This window comes from Aythya ferina (genome assembly GCF_964211825.1).
Source record: "Aythya ferina genome assembly, chromosome: 1".
Lineage (NCBI taxonomy): Eukaryota > Metazoa > Chordata > Aves > Anseriformes > Anatidae > Aythya > Aythya ferina.
The window spans coordinates 151,793,139-151,809,889 of NC_140296.1; the positions used below are offsets into that span (position 1 = coordinate 151,793,139).

At 43.1% G+C, this 16,751-nt stretch overlaps 1 protein-coding gene across 17 annotated transcripts in view; it reads right to left on the bottom strand.

The window, feature by feature from the left end:
* RBFOX2 (RNA binding fox-1 homolog 2) overlaps positions 1–16,751 on the bottom strand; it is a 157,711-nt gene that overhangs the window by 33,679 nt on the left and 107,281 nt on the right. For all 17 annotated transcript variants that reach the window (XR_014686647.1, XM_084502514.1, XM_084502515.1 and 14 more), the window contains 2 exons: positions 16,185–16,331; positions 3,566–3,619 (listed from right to left, as the gene is read on the bottom strand). Coding sequence is in view for 16 of the 17 variants with exons in the window: in XM_084502514.1 (XP_084358640.1) it covers positions 3,566–3,619; positions 16,185–16,331 (201 nt within the window). In the remaining variant the exon portion in view is untranslated. The remainder of the gene's footprint in view (positions 1–3,565; positions 3,620–16,184; positions 16,332–16,751) is intronic.

Sequence of the window (16,751 nt, forward strand, 5' to 3'; positions counted from 1 at the left end):
AAGGATCTGGGCTTTCAAATTGGAAAGCAGAGGGGAAAAACTTACGCTGACCTGAAATCTCAAGCTTGTAATCTGCACCTGCATGACCTCTTACCATTTAGCCATCTACAACGTGCTCCCTCCTCAGCCACTGCTTTGCTGTGTGCTCACGCTTTCTTGCTCTCTGAATGTCACCAAGGGCACATCTCAGAATGCCACCTGGCACGCGGCCGGCGAGCAGAGAGCTTGGATTCCCTTCCCCTGCAGCTTTATGAATGTCACAGGCTTCTTGTTTGAAGTGCTACACGGGAAGACTGCAGGAACTCTGCAAATGTGTCTGCCCGGTCAGTTCAGCACAACCGTGTCAAAATCTGCATCTGCAGGATGCTTCTCCACTGACGAGGGGAGCAGGAATCCTATCCCTCGACTTCCTCTGGAGGTGTTTTATTCAGGGTTCAGCAAAGTGCATGGTGAGCTGCAGCCGTGAGCAGGATGTTATTTAAAGGCCTTTATTTACATGGGTCAGAGCTCAAATTGTTACGGGTAAACAGGACAACTGCAGCAAACAGCCAGCTTCCAGGAAGCAAGCAAAAAATAGTAAATAAATCAGGGGAAGGCTGATGTCATTCTGTCATACAAGCTAAAGAATAAAACGAAATGGAATTCAAGGGATGTTTGAAGTTTACACCTTGTTTTTCATACGGAGCAAAGCAGTATCAGTGTGAAGTCTACCAAGGTCCACCTAATCCTACTAATCCTTCCTAAAAGCGTGGAGATCCCAAACACGGAGCCTGTCCTCTACGGTTCCCTCGGGTGCAGCGTCAGGGCCTGGTCATCTCAGGTGGATTCGAAAGGAAGGACGCAAACCGCAGGTTTCCTCCAGGCCCTCCTGCCCGCCAGCGCTGGAGCGCTTCCAGCAGAAGCTCCTGCCCCAGCCGGGCAGGGACAAAGCGCTGCTCGACCCCATCGTCCGCTGGGTGGGGGCAGACCCAGGGCAGCGTGGGCTTCACCGCTGTAACCTTTTAAATGTTTTCAAAACATATAGAGAAAACTCTACACCCTCAGGAACCCAGGGGAGGGAAGGGAGCATTGAGAACACAGCACAAGGCAGGCAGCAGGAGCATCTGCTTTCGGATTCCCAAAAGAGAGGAGGAGGAGAAGAAGAGAGAGAGGTTTCATATCATTAGATTAGAATGGAAACCACAGGGCAGGAAAATGCATTCAGATTTATTTTTTATTTTTTTTCCTAAGGTGGAGGAAGAACCCAAGAGTGAGTGAGTGGCCTCCAGAAAGATCCGTTTCCTTTGCTTCACCATCAGATCACCAAACTGTTTGTCCATTGTTACGTGAATACCAGGTGCTTCGTGCAGCTACACCCCACTCAAACACTGGGGCCTCCCATTTTCATGCTAAGCAGGAATAATCTTGCATTCTTTTTTTTTTTTTTTTTTAAAACATTAATTCTTTTGGGTAGAGAAGGATGCAAGGATACCACAAAATTATTCATTGGGCGTTTTCTCATTCTGTTCAGATTCTGCCCCATCCCTCACATCGGCTACCAGTTCTGCAACTGCTTTTTGCTCTAAGATGACAAAAAAGCAGCAGAAAACTGCACGGTCAAGGACTCGAAGAATATCTCTTTGGATTGCTTTCGTTTTTCGTATGTTTATCAAGGGTTCAGGACGAGATTGATCAAGGAACTCTTCAGCAACAATTTCTGTTTTAACTGAAAACCAGAAGCCTTTGGCTTTAACAATTGCAGAAGAAAACAGTTTTCATAGTCCTAAATCAAGTCTTCACAGAAAGCCTCCCATGTTAGTATTGCCCAGAAGGAAAAGGGCAGCCGTGGGCGTTTAATATAGGGCTGTATGGATGGAAGAGTGAGGGTGAAGTTCGTTTATGGAGAAGAAAACGCTGTGCTGGAAAGCACAAGCAGAGGGAGATGGAGGATAGAGCTCACCGCTTTGTCAGGACAGTTATTTTTGCCCTTTCTTTTGCAATTACATCCAAAAAAGTAGAGATCTGATAGAGGCCAGAGGCTATTCCCAAAGCCAAATAGAAATGACTAAAACCGGGTCTAATTCGCAGACAGCTCTGGCCTATAAATATCAGAAGAACAGCAGAGAGCAGAATAAATATTTACAAACTCAGCATAGCTGATTGTTTTGGTAAAGCGTATAGATTTTTATCCACAAGGCAAGTACAGCTCTCTAAGCCACATAGCCATTTACTCGTTCAGACTGTTTTATTAAAAAAAAAAAAAAAAAAAAAAAAAAACAAGAAAAAACATGGTAGTAAGCCCAAACTAAGGATGGGGAAAGGGCTGAATCTCCTTTGTTTTGTACACAGGTCAGCTGCTTTCTGGTTTCCAGATAACACAGAGACTGAAGAAGTTCCCAATGCGTCTTGGTGAGCACATGTTGAAATTTGCAGAGGGCTCTGAACATGAACAGACCCCAGGAGACATGTTGAAGCAAAGAGGCCACCTTAAGGTCGTGAACCTCAAATTCAGGAGAAAGACATACAGGCTCTACACGGAAACTGCTTAGCTGAATTGCAACTTCAAAATCTCTTGTGTGCATGCACACATGTGCACACACGTGTGTGGGGGGAGTAGGGAAATTTTGTTTTAATTGAAAATGGGAATCTTAGCATTGATTAAGTCAAGCAGAGTATAGACATGCACTGTGCAAGCTTCCCCCATAGAGCTTTGGCAATGCACCTCGCTCCTGACCTGCAAAACTCCCTGCTATTCCAGTGCTGAACCTCCTGGGCAGAGAGAGAATCACATCAATTTGTCATTGTGGTAATACTGGTTACGTGATGAGAACCAATTGCCAATTAGGACAAAGATCACTGAATCTCTCTGCAACTGACCTAAGCAACATCTGAAATCTCATCTCCAGAGAAACAAATTACCATTAGCTCTCAACGAAACCTCCCTCTTAACACGTTTTGGAGATGAAGATAGGTGTGCGAATGCAAATTCAGTGGGGGGAGGTCCACGGGGGCAGGGCAAGGGGAATGAGGATGCTTTTACGAAGCATCAGATATCTCAAACGTGAAAGGTCAGAATCTCAGAAATACCAGGCAAAGTCTGCAAAAGAGAGTAAACAAAATCCTTCCACATTTGAGATATTACACTTTTTTTCTCTGGAAGTATTTTAATGCAATGAAGATGGGGGGTGAGGGGAGTGGGGCTATTATGCTTTGTTTTTTACCAGCTCCCGTCACATGGAGTTGTTTTTACCTTATTCTGCCTTCCCCACAGGGCACCCATTGCTAGTGCAACGAGAAGGGGTTGGTATGAAGGCTCAGCTGACTCCCTGTTTGCTCAAAAGGCTGAGGAACCTGATCCCACGTTACAGACAGGAGCGTCTAGGAGCATTCGTACATGCTGCCCAGAAATGACCATGCTCAGAGTCTGGAGTCAGAGGGAACAGGAGACAGTCCTCAAAATAGGTTTTCCCTTCCCCCCATCACGCTAATTCCTGCTGATCTCTACAGAGTGTATTCTCTAGGCAATGAACTGCCTTTTACTCTGTGCAATCAAAACAAGAGAAGCAGGTACAGGAACAGGACTTACCTTGGAGCCGCGCTCATTAAAGATTATCTCTACATCAAGGATTTTGCCGAATTGCTGCAGAGACAAGGGGAAAGAAGAAAAAAAAAAAAAAAAAAAAGATTTATTTTTGGCAATCAATTTTTTGTACCTTTTAGGTGCTGGCTTAACACAAGAAGGGAGGTGAGAATATTTCCATTTCCAGCATACAAGCAAAAGCATAAAATCCCAGTGACATGACCCAGTTCTCTCAGGTTAGGACACACAAAACCTCTTGGTCACAGACCCCAGGTTTTCTCATGAAAGTCTGAAGGAAGAAAAACAATCTCTCCAAGAGTTTTAGGGATTTCAGCTGGTTTCCCCCTGCTGGCTTCCCCCTCACCTCTTTTAATCTAAACAGCTCTTTCTTTCCTCATTCCACTATTTTATCTAAGACATGGTTAAATGATTTCATCTAAGACTTCTAACAACAGTCCTCAAATGTCATTCAGCGTTTCATCTTCCTCCTGAAGTGGCTATCACAAAGAAACTGAACAGTGAGGATGTTTCTCTGGAGGGGTTAGTCACAAAAGACTCCCGGCCCTAGAAATTCCAAAAACTCTAAATCCCCTCGTTTTCCTCCTTTACTTTTGGAAACTCAGCCTTCAAAAGAATTAAGGGAAGATTCAGAAACTGAACACGGCCAAATCACAACAGGTTTTTTCTGTTTGTTTGTTTTCAGAAAAGATCATTCACTTCAACCTGTGACATGCAGGAAGCTGCTGAAAACCCATGTAACTTTGTCATGTATGATGATCCCGATTTCTGCCTTAGCCTGGAGACCCCAGGGAAGAACAGTGCCCCGCTGCTCTGTGCCGTTTCAACAACTGGCTCCAAAGATCTCACCACTTAGCACAGAACAGAAAGTGGGAAATGAGGGCTACAAGCTAGCAAGGCAATTTGCCACACCAAGGAACCATGTATCGATCACATCCTTTGCCTGGGAATGTATTTTAGTATTTATATTGATCTGGCCAGATTCAAACCAGTATTCTGTACATAAAGGTATTAACACTTCAGCAGAGCCCCACAATACTCTGTCATATAGAAATATCAGTGCTGTAGTTATTTCCAAATGGGAGGTTTGCTCTCCAGAAAGACAGCTCCAAGATCTCATTCTCAGGAACACGCACGTGTGGAGCCTTCATTCCAGAAATGTCTATTGCTTTCAAATCAAATACGTATCTGCACGTTCCTCATACCCCATCCTTTACCAAAGCTCTCATCAACATGGTTTTCATCTTACTGCCTGCAGAAGTTTTAAAGGAGGTAGGAAATGAAGGAAGAGGCAACAGGAGAAGAAAAAGTGGCTTAACACTAGGGAAAGATGGTGAACACAACCTCTGGGCATTGGAATTCTACTTTGCCACGGTGCTCTCAATACGATATTTGCCTTTTTTTTTTTTTTTTTTTAATCAGCCTTTCCATATGTAGTCAAGTAGGTATAATGCTTATTTTCTGGGCGCTCTGCTTGAAAGACTTGTCTCCAGATTTGCAACTGTGGAACATTTGCAACAGCAAGCTATGATGACTGCAGAGAAGCTTTGAATATGTAAAGCAGTAAAAAGCTATTAAGTCCCTTCAATCGTCTTTATGCAAACCGAATACTTCCAACAATTTTAGCCGTAGTTTCTGTCTGCTCCCATCTTCCATTCTTAAAAAGGAGATGGTTGTATTCTTTTACAAATGCTGGATCACAGATGTTGTTTTTACTGTTCTATTGTTTAAGGACAATACTTGATCTCCTATTCATCTCAAAACAATTGAATTCACAATATCCTACGTTACCCGAAGTTTGAATAATGCTAATGTAAACGTGAACAGTGACTGCATCTTCCTTGAAACCTCAACATCTCAACAGCTTCAGCTTGATCCATGCTGGATCCTCTTTTGACCACCGCTGTGCCAATCACAGCGAAAATACATTTTCTATTTCTATCGCACGCTTGGTGTGGGCTTGTCTATAAAGGAGATTAGCCGTTGATTGCTTTTTGTTGTCTTTGTTGTTTGGGCACTGCCATGAAAGAAATCAGTCATGATTGCTTTCTTGGTAGACTATTTCAGTGTAGTTACACGACAGGGGCTGAACCAATTTAACAGCTCACGGCTGCCAAAGGGCTGTCCCTGCTCCTTCGTCCTTCCTGCCTGGGCTCCCCAGCTTCCTAAAGCTGGCCCCCATTCTCATTCTCACCCGCAGATAAACTGATACAGCTCATCAGTCCCACCAAAAAAAAAAAAAAAAAGCCCAAGAAATGGAATAAATAAGACATTGTTGACGCTTTACTGATCTGAACTGGTTCAAAGGGTCAGGAGAGCGTTAGGGCTCTGGGAAGCAAGGGAGGAGGGAAAGCTGCACACTCAGCCCAAGAACAGGATCTGTCCCTGCCAGATCAGCTCAGCTGCCGAGCCCTGCCACGCGCGCTGAAACAGCCGGGCTCTTGATAGATGCAAATGCCAAAATTATTTTCAGAATCTTCAGAGCCATCAAAAATCACCGGTTTCTTCTTCATTAGAATCATCTTCAAAGAGAACAAACTGTGCAGCTTCTGGTGCACAATTATGTCTTGCCATCTTCCCCTTTCTCCACACCCAGCTGGGCCTGGGTACTCGGGTATTACTGCCAGAGCTGTTTGCCAGCCCCGTTCGGCCAAGCTCACTGCTCAGGGTTTCCACACCAACAGGAAATCCTGCTTCGTGTGTTTAATTCCTCGGGAGCAGTAAAAAGCTGGTGGTAATGCTGAATGCAAGCTGTCTGACCCAGCTCCGAGACAGGTGGTAGGGCTGTCTCTGTGCCTCGAAGATGAAGGAGATATGTATGTTGTTTCCTCGATGATAATTAAGATCATCAAATCCTACTGCTGCAGCAAGCACCATTTGAAGCCTGCTGCAACGGGGCTACAGCCACCTGTGCAATCTGCCCCCATCTCCGTTCCACCTAAAAGCTGCGAAGAAGGAGGGAAGAAACTTTTGGGGACAGAAGGGACAACAGCAGCTAACTGCTGAACTGAGGTTTGCTTGCTGGGGAGGGGTTTCCTGCTCCGTGAAATTCCCTGGAAGAAAGCAGTGTGGCTGCGAGGCAGGAGGACGAGTGCTGGGCTCTCCAGGACTCTGCCACAGCTGCTCTGGCAGCTCTGAACATCATGGCTCTTGTCCTTACTGCTGCAACGGTTACAGCAGGTCCAGGACTGGAGGCACTGTTTTGTGTTTTTTTTTTTGGTAGCAGGCCAGAATTTTCCTGAAGAACGAAAGCAGGGAAAAAAAAAAAAAAAAAAAACTAGTTCATTTTAGCGGTTTATATCTCCTTCAGAGCTGAATCTAATTTAGAGGAACATAAAAAGGCACTTTGTTCTCCGATGGTGCTTCCCCTACCAAATGTCAACAGCTTACGGCAAACAATGGAAGTTTTAAGAGCTCCTTTGCAAGAGGTTACAAATTTTGTATGGAAAATGCTAGGCCGTGTAAATAAAAGGGTCAACACCAAATGCCCTCCTAGTAATTTTTTAAAATCATGTATACAGGCATGTTTGTGTTTTACAGCAGACAGAGGGTCTGGCCAAATAAAACAAGATCCATGCTTAGGTCATCCATGATGGGGACTAACCCTCTAATCTCTAACCTTGAAGACATGAATCACTGTGCTCACAGACCTGCCTCTTTCACTCAGTGATTACCATGAACATCTATTTACAACGCGGCACAGCAGCAGTGGAAAAAAAAAAAAGAAAAAAAATCCTGACCAGAGTTCACAGCCTCTGAAGAAAGCATTGTGGAGTTACACATCTCAAATGCTCCCCACCGTGACTTCAACAGCTTGCTGTGTGACCAAGGAGCCAGCACGTCCCGCTACACGTCAGGTTGTGCAAGAAGCCTCCTCTGTGAATTGGTTGTGCACCAGAACCATATCAATCATACGGCAGGTGGGGACGTATGTGTGGTTTTTTGTTGTTTTGTTTTCTGTAAAGCAGGTAAATGAGAATCATCTCCTATACGATAGCAGCAGGGGCTGTTGGAAATAACAGTTTTAAGGGGCATAAAGGTATTAAGAGACCTCAGCTATGAACAGGACACGATTCTCTTGCTTGAACTTTTCGTACCTTATAATAGATGCGAGGGCATTGTGCAAGGAAGAGCATGCACTCTTTGTGTTTCTTTCTACCCAGATGACACGAAGGCAGCAGATTTTTCCAGCAGAGGCCATAACTACATTACATATAATAAATTTGAGAGATCTGGCACCAGAGAGCTTTTGCCTTCCAAGGCACTGACAGTTTCATAGGGCCCCTCCTGTCTGCTCTGTTCCAGCTGGCCCTACCTCCTCTCTGTCTAGAGCTTTCAAAAATCAGCTCTAAAACGTGCCAGACAAATAACTTAACCCTAAAGATGCCGGTAACAGTAAGTAAAGGTGAATTCTATAGAAATTATGGAACAATAAAAGGTAACGTAAGCCACCATCTGACAACCTCATATCCCTGCAACAGAACTTTGTATGCCCAAGCAGCTTTGCAGTGGCCCTACACAATTCACTTAGAGGCGAGTGCAGTGAGCTACCTAAACCTAGAAGATACGTAACAGTCCATTTTCAAAGAGAGTGTTTAAATTCCACTAGAAATTCAAGATTGCCAAGAAACGAATTGCCTATGCAAGAAATAATTTCAGGACCTCAGGCTTGAGGTGCGTGAGCGATGGTGCTCTGCCTGCAGGACAGGTCCCAGCTGCACAGAGTGCCCCTACCACCCCAGCTCCCTGCTCCATGGGCTGTCTTTCATCTGGGACCAGCTGTCTCCATCATAGGACGTATTAGTCAGTGCTTAGTTATGACAGTCTGGAGCCTGCCAGAGCTGAGCTGCTATCAAGGCATGAACTTCCTCACCTAAAGCTGGGTCATTGCTCTTCAAAACAGTGGGGCCAAGCCTGCTGTGCCTTCAGCCAAGCTGCACCAGTATGCTCGGCTGACAGGAAGATAAAAGCAACAAAGATTTGTAAACCAAAGCTCTACCATAGTTTAGCAGCTGAATAGATGGTAAACAAGCACCACCAAGCCCTTATTAGGGTTGACCTGTTGCCCAACACACGTTTTCTAAGAAACCAGCCTTTAAAAGGAAGCCATACAAAGAGCACAGATTTCTAACAGGATTTACAGACCGCAGCCAGTGCAGCAAACAAAGTGACAAGGAGCATGGTTTCCTCAGTCATTCATTTTGGTCTGACTCACAAAAGATTTTCACACAAAAACAGCGAGATGCAGGTAAACAGTACCACAGGGTACCGCTCCAGAGATCTTAACGGTGGGCTGGCTTCCAAAGTACATTTCCAGCTACTTCTCCCTGCCTTGTGCCATCCCTGGAGACGTGCCTGCACCTCAGCCTGGTGCTGCTGCCACGTGAGAGGTGCTTGGAGCCGTGCCCACAGACATGGCATAAACTCGAAGCTCGGTTTGGGAGGACTCCACACAACCCTCAGGAGACAGAGGGTCCAACAGCTGGTGACAGCTGAAGTGACACATGTACCTTTGCAGAGAAATGCCACGGTCCCCAGCTATTCAGACAAAAGCAAGGCTGCTCAAGCAGCACAGAGTCACAGAAGGTGAAACATCTGGAAAAAACAGCACTGCCTCTCCTGAGGCTACTCGACAGCATCAGCAGGGACAAAGTCCTGCCCTGTGACAGGGCCGGAGCTCTCCCCTACCACAGGAAGAGCGAGGGGACAGGAGTCCTCACAAAGAGCACACCTCGTGCCACAAGTTTTGTTCCCCTATTTTTGTTCCCTACACGGTGCTGTGTAGGACTGGCTACATGTGATCAGTGGTCAATGCTAGTCAAAGACTAAAGAAGCTAAAACATGTCCTGCTATACAGAAGACAGATTTCCTCCTTCAGATGTCCAATCCAGTCGAAGAGCAGACTCCCTTTCCACAACTCTCCTATTATTCTCGGCCTATCGTGTTATTTGCCTGTTTACTTAAATACCTAACGAATAGTTTTCTGACATTTCCAATAGTTGTGTATCATGAAGTACTTGTGGATTTACATTCATTTATTGGCAAATACAGGCTTAAAATCCTACCAAAATCTTAGTAGGAAGAGCTGCAGTCTAGTTTGCTATTGCTTCAGCCTCAAAGTGTAGGCCTCACAGAGGTGTTCGGTACTCTTTGACACCAGAAGGAAATTAGATGAGAAATTATATCCACTGATATATTTTAAGAAATGCAATGTACCAAATTGTTTCCCCAGAAGCCAAGACCTTCAGGTTACGAGACTTTCCAAGAGTATCTATTATGGAGCTCCCAGAGCTGAATTGTTTGGATCATACAAAGCAGTGGTCTACCACAAACATGAAGAGTCTTACAGCAGAGATACGAATTATGCTCAGAGAAGGAAAATGATAACATTGCCTTCCTTAAAATCTTTTATTTAAAAAGAATAGTCACCGCTCTGTCACCTTTAATAGGTAAAATCATTAATAACTTAATTAACTGAAGTTAAAAGTGACAAAATGGTCACTTTTATATAAAACCACTATGCATTATTGCTGCTGTAGCTAATAACCCACAAAACTCCTTTATCATTGGGGCTAATGATGCTTCCCACCAGAAGCAACTAACAGTCTAAAGGGAGTAGCCATGCAATGATATACATGAAATGTTGCTAAAAAAAATTAAATAAATTTATAAACCAAATTCTTCTGGCCTCCTTTTGAAGCCAGAACCTGAGAAGTTTCCCATCTTCTGCACTGCTATCCTACCTTCACCTACAATCTTCCTCAGTATATTCCTTGTTTTTGTCTTATACTTTCTCCTGTTTTAAAAATAAGAGAAGATTTGTAAGCACTTCAGTGTTTCACCAAGGTAAATTCTGAGAGAAATCAATCCTGACTACTTGTGCTGTTGCTCTCACAACAGATAAGTAGGATTTAGTACACAGTTGTCCATATGAACCACCAAAGCAAAACTTTGATTGTTTTTGTGGAGGTAATTCATGATTCTGCCTGCAAATAGACAGATTTTCCTTTCGCAGGCAGTCCAACCCAGCCTCCATCTTCCTCAGGAGACTCTGAAGGCCATCAGAACTGACCATATTAACTCAGCCAGTTTTATAGTGGGAGGCAAATTGCTTCCTGAGGCCTAAGAGTGAAGGCATCAGTCATGAGATACAACTACAGACACTATCACAGCACAAAGATGAAAGGACTGGGAACACACTGAGGGGAATGAGCTTTTCTCCTCCATACATTGTCCATTAAGGAAGGAAGGCAGCCTACCAGCAGTTAAGGAGAAGATGCTACCATCATGTAAGAAGCCTTATACAGGTTGTAGAACGTCCCTCAAAAACTGGATAAGATTTTGAAAAGATGGGCTAACTTGTTTTCAACTCTGAGAGCACTTTTTCACTCCCCCATAAGATCCTTGATTATTTAAAATTAGCTTAAATGACTGTGACTTTTACCTTTTATTTCTAAGTTAATTGTGAAAATTCTCAGTTTCCAACTGGAAAATCTTGTTATGAGTGTAACCAAGATTTAAAACCCCTATTAGAAAAAAAAAAAACCTTATCATCCATGCATAAGCACATGGACAGCACAGACTAGTCATCTCCCAACTTCTCTTTGAGAAGCTGAATAAATTAACCCAACACCTTACACACCTGAAGAGCCACTCATCTTCACAGCTGCAGATCATTTGTATGGTCCTAAACTGAACTCAGAACTGAACAAAACTATGTAATCTTTCCAACTTTGAGCATAAGACACATCTCTCCTTCAACCCAATATTGCTCTTTGCATTGCTGAAGCAACTGTCTTCAGCAATGACAGTTGTCTTCAGGTGTGATCACCAGTACTCTCCCAAATCAGTGTTTTCCAAATAAAATCTATCATGCAAGCACAGCTTGTTCCCAGATTCACAGTACTCTGCACTTACCTATATCAAACACAGTTTTGTTGGGGAACTGATGATAAATCCAATCATCTCAAGTCATTCTGTAACAGTAACCTAATCTTCCTCCTCAAACAGCTTTTGTTTTGTCTATTGTTTTTGTTTGTTTTTTCCTTTTTTTTTTTTTTGACTGCAAACTTTACTAGCAAGATTTTAATAGCACTGTTTCCATGAGTTGATGTAGATAGACACTGAGACTGAAACAGATCCCTGGGGAAATCTACACTAGAAGAAATCTTGATCACTAATGTCTCATCAATAAATAGTATTTTTCATGATCCATCCTTAAAGAGATATTTAATAAAATAATAGATGTTCTTCTAAAAAAAAAAACAAAATTCAAATAAACAGAACACATTAATCGGCCACACAAACTAACTCAGTTGATTAAGTAATTGCTTAAATAATGTTCAACTTTCCCAATACAACTTTGTACAATCTTGTCAAAAGAGACAAAATGTGTTTAAAAGATGTATTAACTTACACAAAATCATACTGTATGGCACTGAACTCTTTCTTCAGATTCTGATGGTGTTTTTTTAAAACTTTCCAAAATTATTTTAATCTTGAATCTGCTTATGGGTAATTACTTTGTAGCTCTTTGGGTCATTCCCCACCAGCACCAATACTGAATCCTGGTGGGCGGCATTCCAGTCATTCCCCAATTCCCATAGCTTATATAAATTGGCTAAAAATTAACATCAATGAATAAAGAAGCTCCTTAGTTTGGCTGTTATCCTTGGGCATATCTTATCTAGATCCGCTGGTTGTTTGTTTTTTGTTTTAGTATTAGCAAGCACTGCCTCATCCTCCTTTGTTATAAATTACACGCAAAACCATATGGTACAAATACCTTCTGTTACATCAGAAACACAGCAAGTACTAAACAAATATTTGAGGTTTGCTTGTTTTTTGTCCTTTGTTTTTTTCAATGCAATTTTGAACACTATTTTATATTGGACCTAAGCCTATATAGGACCTTTTATCTTTGCATGTAAATAATTGACACCTTCTCCTCCGGATTTTCATCATCAATATCTCAGTGATTTAGTACATTTCCTTTCTTGCCTGCTTCTTTGCTTAAGTTTGTAATTACATCCACTGCCATTTACTTCATCCTCCCTGCCTGGTGTGCAGCTTGCTTTGTGTTTTATTAACACACTTTCTGCGAGTGTGGAATCATGCCTTTTGGGCCATCGGTATGATTTTGTCAAATACTTCATAGCTTCCATTAACACTTCCCCTTCTAAAAGTACCTTCCTGGTTGGTCTTCCTTCCAATTGTTTAAACTTGAAGAAACAGGCTCTTCTAAAGCTCCTTGCATTACCAACTGATGCCATATTCTGTTTGCACAAAGTAAATACAGACAAATAACAATCACTGGTACCTAGGCAACCGTGGGATTTCAGGTCAGCTATTAACTCTTCTTTATCTGCTAGAACAAGGTCAACTATTGATTTATTCCACCGTGGGTGCAGAACTGTGTGCATTAAAAAATGACCTATTCCTTCCAGAAGCTTTCTTGAAGTCTTTTTATTGGCATCATGAAATGTCAGGTAAATATTACATGTTTTAAGCAGCCTATTTTATTTGCCACCCTATAAGAAGCATATACATAAGGAAATGTTTGTTCCACGGCTGAGGATATTTCAGGGACCTGTTAGGAACACGTGACAGGTGACAGATGACTCGAAACCCGAATAACTTGAATTCATCAGGAAATCCTTATGTCTGCAGCTCTCCTGGATGGCGATGGTTTGAAAAGCGTTATGTAATTTCCACTTAATCACACGCACAACAACACATCTGAAGTCCACCTCTATTCAATACAGGATGAAAGCATCAGCTAATGTTCTGCGCCCCAGGACTGGGCTGACCTCTCGCATGCTGTCAGAGTCCTCAAGGGACTTCTTTACTCCCTCCCCACCATCACATTTATTTCTTCCTCCTCTGCTGCTTTGCTGTCTACCCAATTTCTCTCATTGTACAGTAGTTGGGGAAAATCACTCCAGGCAAGGATTTTGAGTCTCTCAGATATGACGTTGAGAGAGATGTGACCTGACACACAGAAGGGAAAGGGAGACGATGGGGGTTACAGGCCAGCCACAGCTGAAGACTCAGACAACCACGAGTCCCCTGTAGGAGAAAGGGTTGGTTTCAGTGAGTCACCCAAGGGAAAGCATCCTGATCCTGGAAGAGAAATAGGAGCAAGGGGGAATTCAGATAGAAACGCTCTCCTGCCTGAGGCTCTGAACATGCTGAGAGAAGCAGCACTGAGAAAAACAGAGATCTGCAAGAACTACCGATTTTTTCCTTGGCAAAGCAACAAAGTTTTCCCTTACAGGAAAAGGGCACTTATTTTTTTTAATGCCCCAAAAGATGAATGATCTTCTGGTACACAGAATTCTCAGCAAAGACAGTGCTAGGTGAACTAGCAGAAGGTTTTACAGGGAATATACCATTTACCTAAGTTAAAACCACATCATTGTGGTAGAACTCAAAATGATGATTAGACAAAAAGTAAAGCTACAACAGGTCACTTGGGCAACAATGGCAACTCACTCGTTTAGTGTACAGATGGGGATGGGGAAATGCATAAGTGGAAACGTTTGGGTCACAGAAAAGAGTGGGAAACCTTAATGTAAGCAGTTAAGCTCTATTTTCTACATATCCCATCTCAGGATGGGAGTTCACTCATAATGCCTGGGTCTCTCCATCTGCAAAGCAGACATAAAATTGACCAGGAGAGGGATGTTCTTGCCATTTCCACCTCATTCCTGTCCCCACACCAGGAGCACAGGGAAGAACGGTGTCAGTATGAATGAGTGTGAAAGGGTCCAGTTGTCAAGCACCGGTCCCAAGGGAAGGGGCAGCAGCACCGTGGAACAGTTTATGTAAGTGATGCAGCTCCCAGGAGAGGGGAGCAGCAGCAGCAAAGAGCAGGGTGTGCTAAATACAGACTGTAGCAGGTGGTCCAAGAACTGGCTGTGATTTCAGCAAGCGGTTTATCCAAACCGGACGGAACTGCCTACCGCACGGCCCTGCAACAGCAAAAAGCAAGCTAAAAAACACAAGCGGAACAGGCAACTGGAGATTCAGCAATCACAGATTGCCAGGAGATGAGTTTCGCCCTGAAAACATTCCCACAGATGTCAAAAGTGCAGCAATCTAATGCGTGAACAACAAGAAATGCAAACCCAGGCCTCCAGCAACAGAGTCACAGAAGCCTAATTTTGGCTGGGACCTACTTCCAGAGGTCATTTAGTTCAACACCTGCTCAGAGCAGGTCTAATGAGATCAGTTGGGCTGGGATGTATGCAGCCAAGTGTTAAACACCTCCAAAGATGGAGGTGTCTGAAGACCTGCTAAGGTCCCTCCGAACATCAACCCTGCCCTCTGGTATTTTGACAGCTTCTCAGTTTGGTCTCGTCCACAGAACAGCTTCTTATGGACAAAAACAAACAACCACAAAAATTTTTCAAGAACAAGAAGCAAAGACATCTCTCAATATATATACAATTTAGACTCCTGCTGAAGACAATTAGTGAAAGTTTTAACATCTCCGCACACTTTTTTCACTTCATATTGTTCAAATAATGAATAGATAACCCCAATTCTTTTTCTTTTATTTTAAATTTAATCTTGAAGTCCCTGAATTTGACACATTTACACACTGTAACACTACTCTCCACATGCACAGGTGCGTGCATAGATGCACACAAATGTCTAAAGAGATGCAACAGTTGAAACTACAAAATAGTGCAGAATCTGAGGGAGCAGATGGCTATGCATGTAGGACCAAGGTATACAAAGCAGCAGGGTTAAAGGATACTTGACTTCAGTCTTTCCTGACTTGATTACTCTGCACTGTATCTTAAACAGGCAGCAACATTTTAAGTCGTTTATACAGAAGAAATATTTATAAAGGCTATAAAACACATCATCTGCCAAGGACACTAGCTTCATACCAACAAGTCACAGATTCCTGACGATGATACACAGCCAACTTCACCTGAAGGTTAGGTCATGAAGTACCCAGCTCATCTCTGTGTCCATATGGAACAAGTCGCCATCTACACTCATGTGAACCAACTCTCCGGGGAAGAGTTTATAAATTGAGGAGCACACAAAGGTTACTATTAGGGGAGACAAACTATTCAGTCAAAAGAAACAAAATATATATCACACACCATGCAAAATGCCATCTGACTTGCACCAGCTTTTCCATATGCAATTACTAGTTGGCCAATTCCTTGCAGCAATTTTTCATCACAACAGTGGATCATGAGGAAAGACATAAATATTTCAGCAAGTTTCTAAGCAACTGAAAAACAGAGCTTTGCAAGGGATATATTAAGTCACTGTTTAATCCTAGTCTTCGCTGGGAAATAAGGTGAAGTTTTGTTTCGTTTTTTTTTTTTTTTCGAAGCCAATCGTTAGCTTACCCCAACGTCTTGATATGAACAACACAATTACAGTTTTCATGTGTATTTACCAACTGAGGTAAACACTACTAATTGCTGTACTTCTGCAAACGTTTTACAGTGTGCTGAGTAAATTGGGGCAGGGGCAAAAGAAGGAGAAGGGCCTTTCCTCCCCAGGAATACACCAGCACCACGCGTTCCTCCTGTGGTGAAGGAGAGCTGCCATGCTTTGAATGGCTCCGGGAACTTACCCCAAACATCTGTCGAAGGTCCGGATCTCGAAAGCGGAAGGGAATGTTGGACACATGGAGCCGTTTTGGAGTGGATTTGCTCTCGGTGTTCTCACTGCTCTGTGTCTGTGATTGCTGTCCATCTGTCTGTGCCCCTCCTTCTGTCTGCTGGAATCAGAAAGACAAAGTTGTGTTTGTGAACAGAAACCATTCGAATTCCTTTCACAGGCTTTGCCCATCTCTTTTCATGTATTAGCACTACATTTGTGATTGCGGTATCTGAACACTTGACAATTACTTTGATAAAGCCAGCAACGCTGCACAATCGATCTGTTGTTCTTCCCCTCTCCTTCCATGAGTAAACACTAACGAGATCTCAGCTTCCCTCCCCTCCTATCACCTTTTTAGCTTAGCAGATTTGCCTTTGGTTTTCTTAAATTGCTCTCTTTTCCCCTGCTCTTCCTCACTTCAGCTGCCACCATATGAAAGCTCTAATGAAGAGGCGGATCTTCCGTATCCTGAAGCTGGGAGGTAGTACCGCCACTCTAATCTCATGTGGCAGGATGTTCATGCAATCATCAAAATCCC